A 17,046-nucleotide genomic window follows, 5' to 3' on the forward strand; every position below is an offset into this window, starting at 1 on the left:
TTTTAAAGTACACCGCCTAGAGTCCAACTGCCCCGGGTCTCCTGAGAACAGTAAATCTCTCTGCATGGACCTTGCAAACACCTCCAACATGAAAGTGAAGAGGAAGAATGTCTTCCTCGTCACCTCCGGTAAGCTGCGAGCCCCGCCGCCTTCGCTGTTCACCACCGTCTCCACGCGTTACAGGCCCTAACAGACGGCAGGTCCTTCTTTTTTAATTCCTTTTTATTTAATCAGGTAAACCCTGTTGAGATCTAGATTTCATTTTCAAGAGGGACCTGAAACAAACTTAACTCCCCGTTGGGGAATCGAACCCCGGTCTCCCGCGTAACAGGTGGGGATACTCACCACTGTACTAACGAGGAGTTTCTCAAGGTCACAGCTGCGCCGACCCACCTGACCGGCATGTGGAGGCGTCGCCGCGCTCCACGAGTTCCCGGAGAGAAAGCCCAGCCTTAATCTGGTCAGCTACTAGGGAATTTGTTCAAAGTTTCCTTGGCAGGTGGCGCTTTAATTATTGACATAGTTGGGTTCACATTTAGTTTAGCCACCGGTGACGTTTCCATCAGCAGCAACTGGGAGCCAGAAGTAGCCATATGCAGCACATTTGAAGCTATTTTGAGCTGTTGTGCTTTTCTTCATCTTGTGCATGCAAAAAAACAACAACAAACAACTTCTTTTTTTTTTTCTTTCTCCATTAAATCTCTCGCCCAGCTCACCCCTAGACAAAGTTTACACATATATTTTCAAAAATCCTTGGCTGGCGAAGATACCGCGCCTTTAAATCAAGGAAACCAGACGACAAGAAAGCGTTGTTTATGTCCGAGCCAATTATTCCTCTGTACTCCTGTCTCCGGAGACATCACCTTTCCCATGATAAAAGGCTTTCCAAGGCGCCCAACACTGCAGCGTATGCCGAATGGAGAAATCACCTATTAGAGAAGAAGTTTTCTTCAGTGCAACTTCTGTAAAAACACCGAAAAAAAAAGATTTGATTTTGTTATAATGAGAAGAAAAATGTGCCGAGACCTATAGGCTGTTAGCTGGCAGAAGCAGAAAAATGTTGGGGGAAAAAACTTTATCACTTAGCGGTCAGCTTCACTCGCTTTTACTTATGGAAGCAGATCGTCGGTATTACGCCGCATCGCACTGAAGTGTTACGGAAACGTAACACTTTCTGCGTTACGTTTTCCAGTGGCGTTCAAGTGGTTCTGAACTGTTCACATTATTGTTGTACACATTTAAAGCCAGAGGGGAATCGAGCAGTTAAAGCTCGACCTGCAGGATCAGTAGGATTAACTGGAGTTGGAGGAAAAGATATAAAGAGACAGTTTGACCAAAAATGAAGTCGTTTATAGACGTGGTTAAATGGGAGGTGCCACTGTTCTCTTCGTAGCAGAGTATTATTTGATCTTATTTTATCTGAATGGTTAAGCGTTAAAGTGAGACCCAATGGATTTACTTTCACAAGATTCTCCACTTGATATACAGCTGTGAAAAAACATTAAAAGACCATTTAACATGATCAGTTTCTCTGATTTTACCATTTATATATGTATATGTTGGAGTAAAATGAACATTGTTGTTCTTTTATTCTGTGAACTACTGGAAACATGTCTCCAAAATTCCAAGCAAAAGTTTCGTATTTATTTGCAAAAAATGAGAAATGGTCAAAATAACGAAAAAGATGCAGAGCTTTCAGACCTCAAGTAACGCCAACAAGTTCGCATTCATTTAGAAACGGCAATACTAATGTTTGAACTCAGGAAGAGTTCAGAAAGCAATATTTTGGTGGAATAACCTGCAGGTTTTCAATGGGGTTCAGTGCAGTGCGCTCTTATTTTTCTTCTATAGCTGTACATATGTAACTTTAACTAGACGTTGCTTTTGCCTTTATTTCAAATGTAATGAGACAAAGAGAGAGAGAGAAAGGTGCTGGAAAGGTTTAAAGGGAACGAAGGAGTTAGGAGTAGAGGCGTGAAAGATGCATACACAAGTTGACACCCCGAACGTCTGACTGTAAACCTGCAGAGAAACCACATCAATAAACACGTTCGTGTATAATAACTGCAACACCACTTAAAAATACAAGTTAATTCAAGATGGATGGGGTGGCGGCCGAAGCCCAACTGACCTGAATCGAAACAATGAACAAGTTTTTTTGTTGCTTTTGTTTGTTCTCTCTTTTTTTTTTTTTTTTTACATTTTAAACTCTTAATTCAACATATATTCCACAATAAAACTTATAAAATCCTTTAATACGGTTTATTACATCATAAAAACCTGGCGTATAACCAGGTAGTGTAGACCTGCTGCAGGCGTGCTCAAAACTCGTATTTGCAAGCAAATATCAGTGCGAGCCTCGGGGGAAACTGAGCCAACGAATCCGACCGTCGGAAACTTCCCAGAGGCCGAACTGGTTGCCCGGTTCTGTTTGTGGGTTGCGTCATGCCTCGGATGGTGGCTGGCGCTTTTGTTGTGTCAGGGCCCGTAAACGCCTCCTGAACCTAAGAGGCTTTGAGGCAGCAGTTTTCAGGCCGCTGTAGTTTTACTGAGTGGACTTCACAGACTACGGTATTATAACCAGACTCGATGTAGTGAGCATGTAATTTAACAATATTGTTGTTGATCAAGAGAAGGAGCCTGTTTTTCTCTGCGAGTAAAGATTGTTGATTGCGTGTACTGAGAACCGAGGAGATAATTTCATTTACAAACATTAACAGCAGCCAGCTTGATGACTATTGAACGTACTTTTTCTCAGAGTTCAATGCTTAACGGCATCCAGATGAAGTCGATGCAGTATTTTCAGTGCTTTGTCTCGCGTCAAATCTTGATAAATGAAAAGAGGATAAAAAGTTGGTTTTGAAGGTTTTTAATCTTTGATATGACCTAAAAACTGTGTTGAAAACAAGTGAAATTTCTAAGAACTGAATGCTCCACTAAGGTTGACGAAAAGACAAGAAGAGAACTGGACCAGGAGGCTTCGAAGAGGTCTTCAACCACTTTCAAGGGGCTACAAGTACTTTCTGTGCAGTACACGTGTTCGCCCCTGTTCTGGCCGATCCTATGCAACGGTAGCCTGGTAAAAACCAGCTCCTTGTCCCACACTGTGCTGCAAGCGAGATCTTTTTTTTTTTCAAGCATAATTGCACGGGGAAACAGCAACCAGGCTAATAGAGTGATGAGTCAGAAGCATTTTCTTGTGAGGAAAAGCGTTCAAGACTGGCTCAATTTAGCAAAACTACATTTAAAGTTTCCCAAAACCAAAAAATGTGTCACAGTCTGATGAAAGCGGAATTCTTCGAGAAATGAATATCATGAGAACAGAGTGTCTCCACTTAAAGGCTTCTCTTCATATTTGCTGTAATACAAACCACAACATGAGATCCTTCAAAAAAAAAAAAAAAAAAAAAAAAAGAAGATACATTTAAGAATTGTTACTATAATTTTTTATGCCTACAAAACATGTTTTTGATCATAAAAACAAGATTTTTAATTGATTTGCCTAATTTTGCTATATGCTTGTCATTCACATCTACTTGGGGGAAGGAAAGCAGATATCATGACATTTATCCCAAATGCTGTGAAGAACACGAAGCTTCATTTGTTCGCCAATGAAAAGACGACTGAAGACGATGAAACGTATCGAGTGCAAGAGTTGATTTTCCCAGATGTAAACGTCTGCAATACCTGTTTTGAGTCTCCTTTAAATCGCATCCCTTAATTACATTTTCTCCATATTGAGTCTGATTAGAAGTTGTTTAAATGCGGATCACAAAGTGAAGCCGTTAAAGGAGCTTTCAGTAAACTGACAGCTCTTCTGGCACAAACAGAAGAAAGCAGACGTCCAGCTCACATCTGTTCAGCGAATACAATAAAAAATAGAGAGGAGATTCCCACTTCGTTGGACTTCGCCGTATGGACGGTGGCGGCCCGTTTCCTTTCAAAATGAAAGAAGACCATCACAAATGGTCGAAATCAAACCGTGCTGGGAAGAGAAGAGACATTTTTGAAAAGACTTTTGACAATAATGTGAGTTGCGATGCATGAAAATGAAATATTTGTATTGTCGTACAACGGACGGCTTGTTTTTCTGCCTAAATACGTCAACATTCCCGCTTTTCGTACCGTTTAACATTTTATCCAGACCATTCCTCCCTTAGACCCGGCGGCGTCCGAAGCTATTACCGTATTTTGGGTCAAACCAAATCCTAAAGCATTGGGGTTTTTTTTTTTTATCTTTCTCTCTTAGAAAACAAAGATTTCCACATCACAAAGAACCCATAGTGGCACTTTATGACATTAGCTCTGCTAAAGCTGGGCGCATAAGTTTATAGTTAAAAAAAAAGAGAAGAAAAAGAAAATTGACGAGGGCATAACTTTTAAGGAAGTGGACAGCACAGAAGGAGGGAAGAACAACAAGGTGGCCGATGCCAGCGCCAAAAGCCACAGTTCATTTCACTCGGTTAGCCTCTCCATAAAACCTTCACTTCTCTAATAACAAATCACATTTTGACGTTCTGGGGGCTTTTAAGGAATATAGAAACTTCCCACTCCAAACACCAGGGTGACACGCCCTTTTGTGTTCCAGCTGCGGTTAATTGTCAGAGTGAATTAGAACCGGGCTAATGTGGGTTTCCAAACTGGGACGGAGGCTCCAGAATTCAGGGGAAATAGTTCACTCTGGGATTAAACCAGTGCCATGTGAGTCAAATCCTGGATTTTCCCCCAGCTCACTGCGGCGGCGACGCTACCACGTCTGTCAAGACGCTTCCCTCACAGCGAGACGCGGATAACTGGGCTCGGTGGCGGCAGAGCCAGAGACCTTTGACCCAGAATTACGACTGTCTGACCCAGAATAAATTTAGCCAGCTTCTGTGTAAAACCAAGAATGCTGGGTGACTTCACGAGAAAAAAAAAAAAAAGCGTTCGTTTAAATCCAATGGCTCTTTTTATTTCTCAAAAAGCTTCACTTAAGTATTTACAGTTTGTGCAAAAACATTTAAAGGTTTCAAGGACTTTACATTGTAAGTTCAACCTCAAGGCACATACATGGAACAACATCAATATTTCATCATGAGAACAAAAAAAAAAAAAAAAAAATGTTGTTTTTTTTTAACTTTGGTTCCTAAAAATGTCTCGGTGTGGATGGCTAACGCAACACTGCCGCGTCTAAATGAGAAGCCGGTATTCCCGAACGTAGCCATTTTACATGCACTGCATAAAAATGTATTTTATTTTTTTTTATTTTTTTTCCCAGCCTGCGTCCTCCAAACCACATGAAGCGTTCTGCGGACGCTCGCTCACACTGCAGCTCAGCCACCTCTGGGGATTTCCTTAAACACAGAGACGGAGGAAAAATGAGAAAATAAAAGGCCAGTCCAAAGCCTGGTGAGAGAACAAAATGAAAGGCTATGAAGCTAAATACAGAACATGCAACAACAACAAAAAAAAAACTAAAAAATGTCACTGACTAATAGTTTTGAGGACAGGTTTTGTCAGTATGAAGAAAAGATGACATGAATCCAGAGTCATGTGTTTCTGTCTGAATTTAAAAAATGATTTAAAAAAAAAAACGCTTTAATGTGAACAGTCTCTCCATGTTTCAGCTGTTGAATTTTCACAGAAAAACTAAATTATTGAGAGGTTTAAATGAATGTGCAATTTAAAATATATATATATATATTTTTTTTTCTTAAAAGCTATGATGTAAATGATTTTCTTTCCCCCCACAATGTAAAAACAGTTGGTACAGACGTTCACGTGTGTCGTAATGTTTGGATTTTCTCTTTGGAAATAATGACAAACTAAGAAAAAAAGAAAAAAGAAAAAGTTTTTGTTTGCATTTTTAAATGTAGAATATTAAATTGAAATGCAAGCAGTCGCTCTTTTTCGGGTCAAAGAAGGACGAGAACACATATTTCTTGAATATATAAAATAATAAAAATTCACTGGTAAAGGGAAACAAAAAAAAAACAGCCTCCATATCTGAAGTTGCAGTAGTAAATGCTTCAGAGGGTTGTTTTTTTTTTAAAAAAAATCTATTATTGTGGTTCTCCAAACGTATTGAAGCTGTGGAGGTTTTTCACTTTGTATGATTTTGTTCATTCATTATTTGTGGTGAAAATATATTTGTGACGTCACCTTTGAGGTGTTCATAAGACACGGTACCTCTACGGTCACAAGCACCAATATGAAAAAAATAAAATAAAAATTGTTTGCTTTTTTTTTTTTTTACACTGGAACCAACCACCATGTTTTGTGTGGAATTTACCCTTGTTTTATTTTCTATGTCGGGGTAGATTTGGTTTGCTAAGAGGACAACCAGCACACTTCATTTATAGCACTAATAAATTTATTAAAGTAGGCTACATTCAAATTTCTACTCATCCATTTTTGACCCCAAGAACTGAATGTTTTTGCATTTTAAAACTAAAATAATCAAATGATGTATTTTTTTTGTCATTACCGTTTTATGATGGGAACATTAATTTACCAAACAGGCACAGTCCCAAAAAACAATTGCCTTGCTTTCTCGTCTTCTGACGCTCTACATCTCACTTTCGCTAGCCTCACAGCCTCTAAAATATGTGACGAAAACAATCATCTTTGTCTAGACGCCTTAAGATTTTAGAAATGTGTTTATTTCGTATGCTTTTATTCAACTGTATTTAATCTCTGGTCCAAAATAAAGCAGCATAACTCCTTTGAGGTACACAAAAGTAGCGGAAACCCCGACTGTTGAGATATAAAAAATATAAAAATGGTTGCAGATGTGTCCGTCTTGGACTGTGGCAGGGGGGGGAAAAAAAGGTAGAATTTTTCTATTCTCTTTGCCTGTGAGTTTGTTTGTATGACACAAAGCAACATTCAGATTTCTATCATCTGTTGAGGGCTGCAAAAATAACAAAAATGAAAGTAAAACTTTGTATCTTAATTTTATTTGTATTTTACAACAAAAATCCAATCATCTTTTTTTGTTTGTCGTTGTTTTTCCATTCCTGGTTTCTGACCAAAATATGCTTGCTGGCACTCTGCGCACACACACACACACACACACACAAAGGGAACACTGTGATCCTCAGAAAGGTTTTCTGTTATGCTGTTGGTCCTGACAGTGACGCCACATTCTGTCAGAGAAAGTTAAGAGAAAACGTAAAACAACCAAAGCTCCACTGCTGCCTGCTCAGGCTCATTTTTTTGGCACAAAATGGTGGACGAACCGTCTTCGGTTAGCTAGTACGCTTGATGCTAACAGTTAGCCTGCCTCTTAGGGCTCTGAGAAATGTGCTTTCCTTTCAGCTTTTCTTGTTGACGTCTCTTCCCATCTTTCACCCCCTTTAGCTCTCTGTAGCTAGCAAAACAAAGGTAAGGCAAAAACATCCGTCTCCGTTAAACATTCACAGACAGGGCAGATGCTTTGTGGCAACGATTCGACCTGACTTGTTTGACCAGCGTGTGGCTTCAAAATGGGGCTTCTGTGTTTGAAAAAGGCCGGGGCAAACAGAGGTTCATGGCGGCGGGTCACTGCGTGGGACAGTGGGAGAGGAATGGCACGCAGACGACGTAGAGAAACGGTGAAACAAAAAACTGGGGAGGCTTTGGTAACCACAGAAGTTGATGATAAACCCATCTAATCGTGTCCGACTTGGACAATATTTGCTTAGTGAACCGATTCCCAAACCTTTCACTTTCCAGCCCACAAGATAACAGCAGCAGAAACATGCGACGTTCAACTGTCAATGGAGTAGGCAGGCATTACTACACTGTAAAAGAAAATCCCTAATTCCCGGTAAGATACCTGTATTTAACCGTAGTGGATATTATATTATGACAACAGTGACATGTTTTGAAAATTGCTTTTTTGTTTCTTTTTAATACTAAAAACAAATTTATTTTAATATTAGAATCACACAATTTTGCGTTACTTGGCTGTAGATGGCAATAAATTAGAGTATGCATGAAATGACGCTTGCTCGTCAGATTAAAAGTACATTTTGAAAATAAGCTTATGAAATAAGGTATGAAACATATTTTTGCTAAGCCCACATTTCTGAACTATAAACATTGAAATCTGAACGTTTTGTTGTCCTTTTCATTGGGCCGTTATCTTCCAACTTTAAATTTAATTTAATTGGTTTATTTGGTAGGGACAGACATACAGCGACATAGACAAACTGAACAAAACAGCAGTCCCATGTTTACGTGATAGTGCAATAGCAGCAGCTAATTCGCAGCACTTGTCCCTAGATGGGCTTTTTTTTAAAAATACCTCTAAAAGTTAAAGTAATAATTGAACAAACAGTGAAACATGAAACATCAAAAGTGGGTACAGTTCTGTTTTTGACATAACCAGAGTTTTGTTTGCTTCTTAAACATACTGAAACTGGTTACAGACTTTAAATCAACAGGAAGTGAGTTCCAAACTGCAGATCCTCTCACGGACAGGAGAGCACTTTGAGCAAAAGTGGTTCTTCGAAAGGGAACCTTACAATTTCCATTTGAAGCTGATCTAGTAGATCTGCTGTTGCCCTGCAGTCTATTTATACAATCACTTAATGATTTAGGTGCATATCCATTTAAACACTTAAAAATGCCATGTTTTCATTGGCTGTAAGTGGAAAATATCATAAATGAGAGAAATAAAAGTTTGAAAACAGCTTCATATGTGCAACTAATATGTCTAATGGGTTTCACTTTGTGAACTGAGTTACTGAAAAAAGTCTTTTCAAATGTACTCTGAACGTATCAAAAGAGTTAACTGAATAATTCGATTTTTTTAAAAGTCTTTTAACCTATCAAACCTCAGAATTCCCACAATTGTTGGCCAATGAATGCAACCACCGACATGTGCTTTGATACTATTTTGCTAGATGTTGTTTGTGGATAGAGGGAATTAAAAAATGAGATCCAATGAGGGTCATATCCTGTGACAATCTAGAAATGTCTATTGATTACTTTCTTTTTCTCCAGGGGTTTATGAAAAGGCAGCTGAATTGGCAGGAAAATGAAATAGCAAGAATTTCCCGTTTTGATTTTTGTTGGCTTTTTAGAATGGAATACCTCCGTTTTTTTAAATTTTATTTTAGGCATTTTGCTTCACACAGAACCGCCGACTATGTTACATTTAAAGGAAAAGTTGAAACAACATACCTCACTCCCAAACTAATGACCAAACTGATAACTCATGAGTGGCAAGCAGCCAGTTGGTGAGCTTAAATCAAAGCAAGACCTGACTCAGACCAATTAGAAATCATGCTTGTTGACGAATCAGCTAGAGGATCATTTTCTTTTTAAATTTAACCTCTTGCCCATTTCTAACATTTGTGATGCGCTAAGCTAGTTTTCCTGAACAGCTCCCACCTCAGACTGGAATAAGTGAAAGAAAAACACAGTGAAAGTCGCAGTAACCGGTTGCATTTGATCACATCTGCTCCAACGTCAGTGTCTGCTGTGCGATTATCTTTTTGTAAAAATGTTCCCTTTGGTGTTTGGAGCCATAAAATATTATCGAACTGGCTTGTAATGAGAAAACTATAGCCTGGTCAATCAGCGCAGCAGTTGGCTAAAGCTTCTGGTTTATGATTTGCGACTGGAACGCTGTTAGAAGATGTGAGGCAATTAACAAAAAACCTTCCAACGTACAGCTTTTCCCGGTAGTTAGAAAAAAGGGTTTGACGACTACAATGTAAAAATAAATAACTTTTCCACTAATTATACATTTTTCCATAAAACAAATAATGAAACCAGCTGACTTGTTTTGCTTTTTCTTTTTTTTTTTTTTTCCCAAAGCTGATACTCATTTTCTGTTATTTTGCTCTGTTTTGTTTCCTGTCAGGTTTTAAAGCTGATTTAACATAGAAATCTACCAGGGCTGACATAGAAAATAACTTGATATGTGCAAAATATAATTTGCTAAAAACATCCTCAACCGCTGCTGGAATTACTAACAAGTGAAGCTAATTTTGCAAAACTCTGAGGATAAATACTTTCCACCGATTATCTCCGTGATCTGGAACAAGCGTGTTGTTTTTTCTTCTGCTTCAAAAGTTCACCTGCGCTGTAAAATTTATTCCAACGACTAAAGTTAATCTTCTAGGGGGGGCTTCATCCAGCGCTGCGGATTTTTCTCCTGTTTTTTTTTTTGGTCGGATTATCAGGAAACATGATCAAGTAATTCTTGAAACGTTTTACTATAAAACAGTCAAAGCAAATAATTTGTCAGAAAAAAAAGGAGCCAACTTCTAAATCCGACTTGAAAATTGTGAGGTCGCAGTAACAATCTGTTAATTTGTTGTTTTGACAAGAGTCTTTGCGTAGTAGCTACTGTAAATGCTGCTGGTGTTACAACTTGATTTGGTGTCTTTATAAAAAATCTAATTCTTTCTGATGGAAATGGACTCGTCACTCTTAAGAAATTAACTTCAATTTCAAAACAAATAGAAAAACAGTCATCGTTTGCTAATTGTCAAACGGTTTTTATCATAGTGTCTATTTGCTGTTTCTATGTTGATCCATTATTTAGCAGTGGGGCTTGGGATGCCTTATGACGAAGTAAATCACGGCTGGAATTAAAATCAAAACCAACTAAATTTTCAGATTTTGGAAAAGAACAAATCTGGAACGCTTTCCGCTCTAAACGTTTCCTACCGTCTGTGGAGCCTCGCAAAGAGTTAAAGACTGTTTTCATCTAGAGCGGGCTTCATGCGGCCAAGTGAAAATAAGGTTGACATATTTTTCTTCCTTTTTTTGGTAGGATTACGAGGAAAGAGGTGGGCGGGAATTCTTTAAGCTTGGCCGCCTTAAAATCAAATTGTGTCAGATCAAATGGAGTCCTAAGAAGTGCATAAATGGAGACCTCTCGCACGTCGAAGGGCTGCTGCTGCCGCAGCGTCTGAGCCGAAGGGCAGGAAGAGGGTTTTAATTGAGCCCATGCAGGGATCAAGAGCAATGCGGCCTAGAAATGGAGGGTAAATCGGGTTGGACAGAGTGCGAATCATCCTCCCAGCTACTGTCGCCCTAAAGAGAGCAGGTGCAAACGTTTGAGACGAGCAAAGGGGGAGAAGGGAGGGCGGGGACAAAGAGATAAATAATGATGAGCTAGGCGAAGTGCTCGGCGTGATCATGGGCGGGGCGTGATCTCAAAGTCATTTTCTAATTCATCACTATGTCTAATAAACGCCGGGACAAAGATGAAATATGTGGGTGTATAATTAGCGTTATGTGTGCGCCATCTCCAAATTCATCACTCTCCCCCCGCCCCTCTTTCTTTCTTTCTACAATCTCAGAGGAATCTTTATGCTGTAGCTGAAAATCCATATCATTTAGCCACCAAACACTGAAAACACTGTTAGTTTTAAACGCTTCCGTGTCATTAAGTAGCTCGATGAGCGTGGCTGTGCTGCTTGAGCGTGAGTAATGCTGTCTGGGCTAAAGGCTCTGGGGAGAACGGTGGAGGTAAAGTGATCTCTCTGGCCGCTCTACCATTACTTGGTCCCACACACACACACACACACAGTTGAAGGAAAACCTGCCCCCTTGTGGCCAAAAGATGAGGCCAAGAAAAGGACAGGATAAGAGCACATTACAATTAGAAAGGAGCTTCAAGTCTCCTCATTAGAGACAACAATCCTGTGTTGCTTCTAAGCCCACATTAATTATTTTTTGCTGAAAACTGCACATCCTTTTCTAGACTTTTTGTTTGTGTCACGACTAACCTCCTCTGTGAAGCAACAGAACAAAGACGCTTTTTATTATCGTGTGGCACTTTTGGGAAAATTTCAACAAATACTCAAGTTTGACATTCTCTGTCACCTCTACCCTCTACTCACGTCCTGCCTGGCTGCTGTTCAATATATATATATATATATATAAATTTTACAACACTAATCAGCAGTGCTTCAATTCCCCTTGCTCTGTTTTACCGGGGAGTGACTGGGGTGGAAGGGAATAATCGTTTTTAGAGTTGTGAGGATAGTAACCAGAAAAGGTCATATTTTGTTTTTGTGGTTAGCAAAGGATCCCAGCCCTCTGGAGCGGCCCTTTTGTTTCCGAGGCTGACGCCATATTTGTCTGTCAGGAGTTACACCAGGGTGCCGTGATTGTACAAACCTATGTTCGTGTACAGTACTGACCATTGGAACGACTTTCAAAACCCTGCTGGTTATAAAGAAAAAGAACAAAAGAAGAAGAAAAAAACCCACTTGTGTCTCTTTTTTTCTAAGAATAAAAAAGATAGCAGAGAATCCCACATTATTATCCACAGTATAAATTACATTGTAGACAGATCTTGGAAATATATATGGTACAGTTATATTTCACTAGAATTTTTGTATATTTTTTTTTTAGATGTCATCTACACAAACAGTGTGTATTTAAGCAATTGTTTCTGGTCCGTGTCCGTCCGAGCACTGCATCACGTGTGGCAGAACTCTGTACTGGGCACGTTGCTGCTCTTGCAGTAGGCTATGCTGTTGTTGCTGAGGTGACAGTCTCTAAATCCAATGCCCCCATTGGGCGTGTAAATGGGCTGGATCCGGAAGTCTCCCTTGAGCAGCTGCTCATTGTTCAGAGCCACTATCTGGAAACTGGTCTCAGTCATCTCCAGGATGGAGTTGTCCTTCTTGGTTCCCGCCTCGCAGTAATCGTCTTTTCTCCGCCCGCGGTTGTATTTCCACTTGGTCGAGGACGACCGGCTCTTCCGGTGCATGTGCCAGCAGAACAAGCCCAGCAGCGTCACCAGGATGATGAGGACCGCTCCTCCTATAATCCCAGCCATGAGCAGCGTGGAGTTCAAGGTGTCCTGTGGGGCTTGCTCACGTCCGGGAGGCTTAGTGGAAGCGGGCGCCTTGGTCCTGGCGTCGGAGCAGATAGTATCCTCTCCTGGCCTGTAGGAGTTCAGGGTGTCCAGAACGTGAACGCAGATCCGATACACCGAGCGGGGCTCGAGGTCAGTGAGGCTTAGGTGGCGCCGATCCCCGCTCACCGTCCTCTCCCGCATCCCTTCGTTTTGCCTTTGGCTACTTTTGACCCAAGTGACTTTGTAAGCTGTGACGGTGAAATAGGACGCCCAGCTCACCTCGATATTGGTGGAGTTGACCACATGGAAGGAGATCTGAAGGGGATCCTCATAGGGGGGAAGTGGCCCAGGGGGGTTATTATGGATGGGTGGTAAGGGAGGAGAGGGGGAGTCGAAGTAGTAAGGGTTAGATGTGGTGATGAGGGTGGAAATCATGGTTGTGATAGGGGCGGTGGTGGGTGGAGGAGGGGGTGTGGAGCGGAGAGTGGGCCAGGGCGTTTGGTCAGGGAAAATAGGGCACTCAATAATATCCAGCGTGAGCTCTCTGATTGTCATGCCTCGCACCTTCTCTGGACTGTTGCACACAAACCCCCTGGCGTTGATGGAGGACGGCAATGACTTGAGCCACACCACCACCCACTTGACAGAGCAGTCACAACGCCAGGGGTTGCTGCGCACCACGAGGTGCTTTAGGCTCGACAGGCCATCGAACACTCCGTGTGTAAGAGTCTGCAGCTGGTTGGAGGAAATATCCAGTCTTTCTAGCCTGTTTAGGTCGGCAAAGGCCGCCACAGGGATCTGGTCGATCAGGTTCTCCTGCAGACTGAGCTTGATCAGAGACTGGCTGGGTAAGAGGGGTGGGGGAAAGGTGAGGGAATTTCTAGCCAGAGCCAGCTCTCGGAGAGAGCCCAGGTCCCTGAAAGTCCCTGGCGCTATGCCCTCGTCCGTCAGTAGGTTCCCGTCCAGCAGGAGGCGCTGCAGGCGCGTCACATTCTGAAAGGCCTCCTCTGCAATAACAGCTATGCGGTTCTCATCCAACCGCAGCTCCTTCAGGTCCTCAGGAAGGCCAATAGGAACACTGCTTAAGTGGTTCTTGGTAAGGAAAAGGAGCTTAAGGCTTTGCGCCTCCCTAAAGGCCCCTTCCTCCACCCCCACTGTAGAGATGGAGTTATCATCAAGGTGCAATTCCTCAAGTTTACTCAGCTGAGCCAAGGCTGCTCTGGAGATTGTTTGGATGTTGTTTTCCTGAAGATGCAGGACTTTTGTGTTTTTGGGCAGATTTATGGGGAATTCATCCAGCTGGTTGCCGTACAGATAAACAACTTCTATGGATTCTAGATTGTGAAATTCCATAGGGAAGCCGGCATTGTTGATCTGGTTGTTATGTAGGAAGAGGATGCTGTAGCCCTCCCCTATCCCCAGAGGCACTGATGTCAGGCTGCGTTCGTTGCAGTATATAAACGCTTTGTCACAACGGCACACTTGGGGGCAAGAAGCAATTGGGCTGAACTGCATGTGAAGGCTAAGGATGACAGTCAACCAAAACTGCAGAAATGATGCCCAATCTTTATTCCACGGTCCAGAAAGAAACTCCATAGTGGAAAACCAAAAAAAGGAAAACCAAAAATAAAATATATCCCCCTCCCAAAAAAGGGCAATTTTGGTATCCACCAAAAAAAAAAAAAAAAAAACCCAGACCCTGCAAAAATGTCCACCAAAGGAGAGTCTACCAACAATTTACCGTTAGTTGGGAACAAAGACAGTAATCCCGTAAATAGTCCTCAGCTGAAGAGCTACGGCCTCATTCACGGTGGCGACTCCATCCATGCTGAGACGTCAAACAATGGTAGGACCCTTCACTCGCTGCTCCACAAAGAGCTCAGCCAGGGCCAATTTGAAGATTCGCAGGAGAAGGCCGCCACAGGCTTCGCTCGCCTGTCCGTCACACACTGCTGGTCCCAGACCACCGCAGAGCCCACAGGGGGCGGCATTTGGATCCAGCGACCTGTGGGAAAATGAAGGAAAGCTAGATAAGTTTTTTGTTTTTTTTCAAGAAATGGTTAGTTCTTGAAAAATGGGGACCTTGTTTTTTCTTCCGAGCCTTATGTACCTTTATTTCACATACAAACACACACTTTTCCATCTATGTGTCCCTGTCTCTTGAACAGACAACCCGGGTCACATATTGTTTGGAATTATACACCGACTATGTTATATAGGAAAAAAAAAAAAAGAGTCGTCGTCTGATAAATATTCAGAACAGCTCTCGCACATCCGGTCTCACAGACATAAAGAAGGCTTTTATTCCCCTCGCGCTCTATCAAAGGAGGTAATAGAGCACTGCAAGGACACTCACTCATGGATTCACGGGGGCTTCTCGGCAACATCGGGGCCCGCTTAATGGAAAACATGATAAAAAGAGATAAGGCTAATACAGACATCGGCTTTCTAAGTGCCAACATGGATGCACAAGACGGTTCCTGGTGAGAAGAAGACAACATGAGGAGGGGGGGAAAAAGATGGATAAATAAGAGCTGAACCTGCTTTTATTGTTATTATTTTCTCTTTATTTCCAGCTGCTTGAGCAGACGTTGCACGGAGAGGTGCACGAGTAAACACGACTGCTTACAGTAAATAGAGGCGACTGTTTTGCCGGTGGCCCGCAGAGTAGCTTGTTATTACCAGCGCAGACTGGAATGACGTGCAGATTTAAGGCCGGGGACATTGGGGAGAAGCAGAGGCAGTCGAGGAATAGAGACACTGCGTGTCGGCTCCTCCTCCGGATCGGCGTGACATACACGACCTGCCAACTGGAATGGGATTGGAAAAATCATATTCCCCTTCAAGCTGCAATGCATGACCAATACAGGCTTATAATTTAGCACTGGAGAGATATTGAGCACCGCTCCCCTACACTACCACCCCTCCGGATCCATTATTCCAACTTTTACAAGTCATCAAACACCGCTTCTTCCATCTTTGTGGGATTTAAAGATAGTGGTCGTCATCTGCAGCTTTCAGCTTTGACCGAAGCCCTCCCCCGAGTCGGCCACGGCGTTGGGAGCGAGGAGTTGAATGTTAAGCACTGCAGCGGCCATGAGTGTAGACGAAGGGTTCCTGCTCGGTTTGGAGCAGCCAGAAAGAGACGGACTGGGGAAAACAGGCAGAGTTTGTGCCTCTTTTAAGGAGAGTAGGACGCTTTTGCTAATGACATTTTGGGTGAATTACATCTGGCAGCCGTAACGGGTGAAATCTGTTTAAAAAAACAAACAAAAAAAAAACAGATCGATGGATCAATGGATGCACTGATCGTGTCTTACTGACTGATCCCGGTTTTGTGTTTTACACTAACAATTATAAAACATAGAAGTGGAAAAATATGCTGCAGGTTCTTTTATGTAGCTACGAATAGATTAGAAAGTGAAGAAATCACCATGTTACCCTTAGTTAAACATGAAAGCAAAAGAATACATAGCTACTTAGTTATGAAGAATATCTCACACTTTATATATATATTTGTATGTATATGCTGTTTTACAGTATATATGCCACCAATACGGGGCCTATAAGAATAGACTATTCTTATAAGCTCCATTTACTAAGGTGAGTGCTTCAAAGAGTGAACTTACAAATAACTCATTGAAAAAAAAACACATGCAACACTTCTGTCACTTAAGTGGACGTAGTTTGGACGCTCAGTTGAAAACAGAGACACTGACAAACAAATTATATGGAAGCGCCGCGAGAATACCGTCAGTGTTTTTAGCTAATTGCTAGCTAAAAACACTGACGTTAGCATTAGCTTCACAGCTTTTCTCGAAAGTGATGCTACGTTTATTCTTTTTGAGAAAACAAAATAATATTACTTTCTGCGATTCCTAGGACCCTAATGGTCAGTCAGTGGACCCTTCAGGGACAAAAACTGGATTCTCGGTTCTCCAAACCATCCTGTCTTGTTCTCCTGAACCCATCATCATCTAAGCTGGTTTTCAACCCAACTCAACCCAAATATACAACACATATAGCTGCGCTTTTAAAAAAATGTACCCTGCCTTTGCTTGTTGTGGAGATGGGAGCCAGAGACAGAGGAGCAATCCTTTGACACACATCTGTGATCTACTTTTCTAAATTGAAAAGAGCTAAATTTAATCAAATAAGCTTCAGGGGTGGTGGTGGCGATGGGGGTGGATAAGGATAAGCAACTGCATGAGGAGATAAAATGCGGCTGAATCAACAGCAGAAGGCAGCAG

General features: G+C 41.7%; 1 protein-coding gene and 1 non-coding gene across 3 annotated transcripts in view; both read right to left on the minus strand.

Moving 5' to 3' along the window:
* Positions 1-290: 290 nt before the first annotated feature.
* trnan-guu lies at positions 291-362 on the minus strand. Its single transcript has one exon. It is a non-coding gene; the product is annotated as a tRNA-Asn (tRNA).
* A 9,396-nt stretch (positions 363-9,758) lies between these two features.
* LOC102216872 (leucine-rich repeat transmembrane protein FLRT2-like) overlaps positions 9,759-17,046 on the minus strand; it is a 54,282-nt gene continuing 46,994 nt past the window's right edge. For both annotated transcript variants that reach the window (XM_023347669.1, XM_023347668.1), the window contains exon 2: positions 9,759-14,801. In XM_023347669.1, coding sequence (XP_023203437.1) covers positions 12,413-14,392 — 1,980 coding nt within the window. In that variant the 5' untranslated portion in view covers positions 14,393-14,801 and the 3' untranslated portion in view covers positions 9,759-12,412. The remainder of the gene's footprint in view (positions 14,802-17,046) is intronic.

Source organism: Xiphophorus maculatus, chromosome 15 (assembly GCF_002775205.1).
Source record: "Xiphophorus maculatus strain JP 163 A chromosome 15, X_maculatus-5.0-male, whole genome shotgun sequence".
NCBI classification, from domain to species: Eukaryota; Metazoa; Chordata; class Actinopteri; order Cyprinodontiformes; family Poeciliidae; genus Xiphophorus; species Xiphophorus maculatus.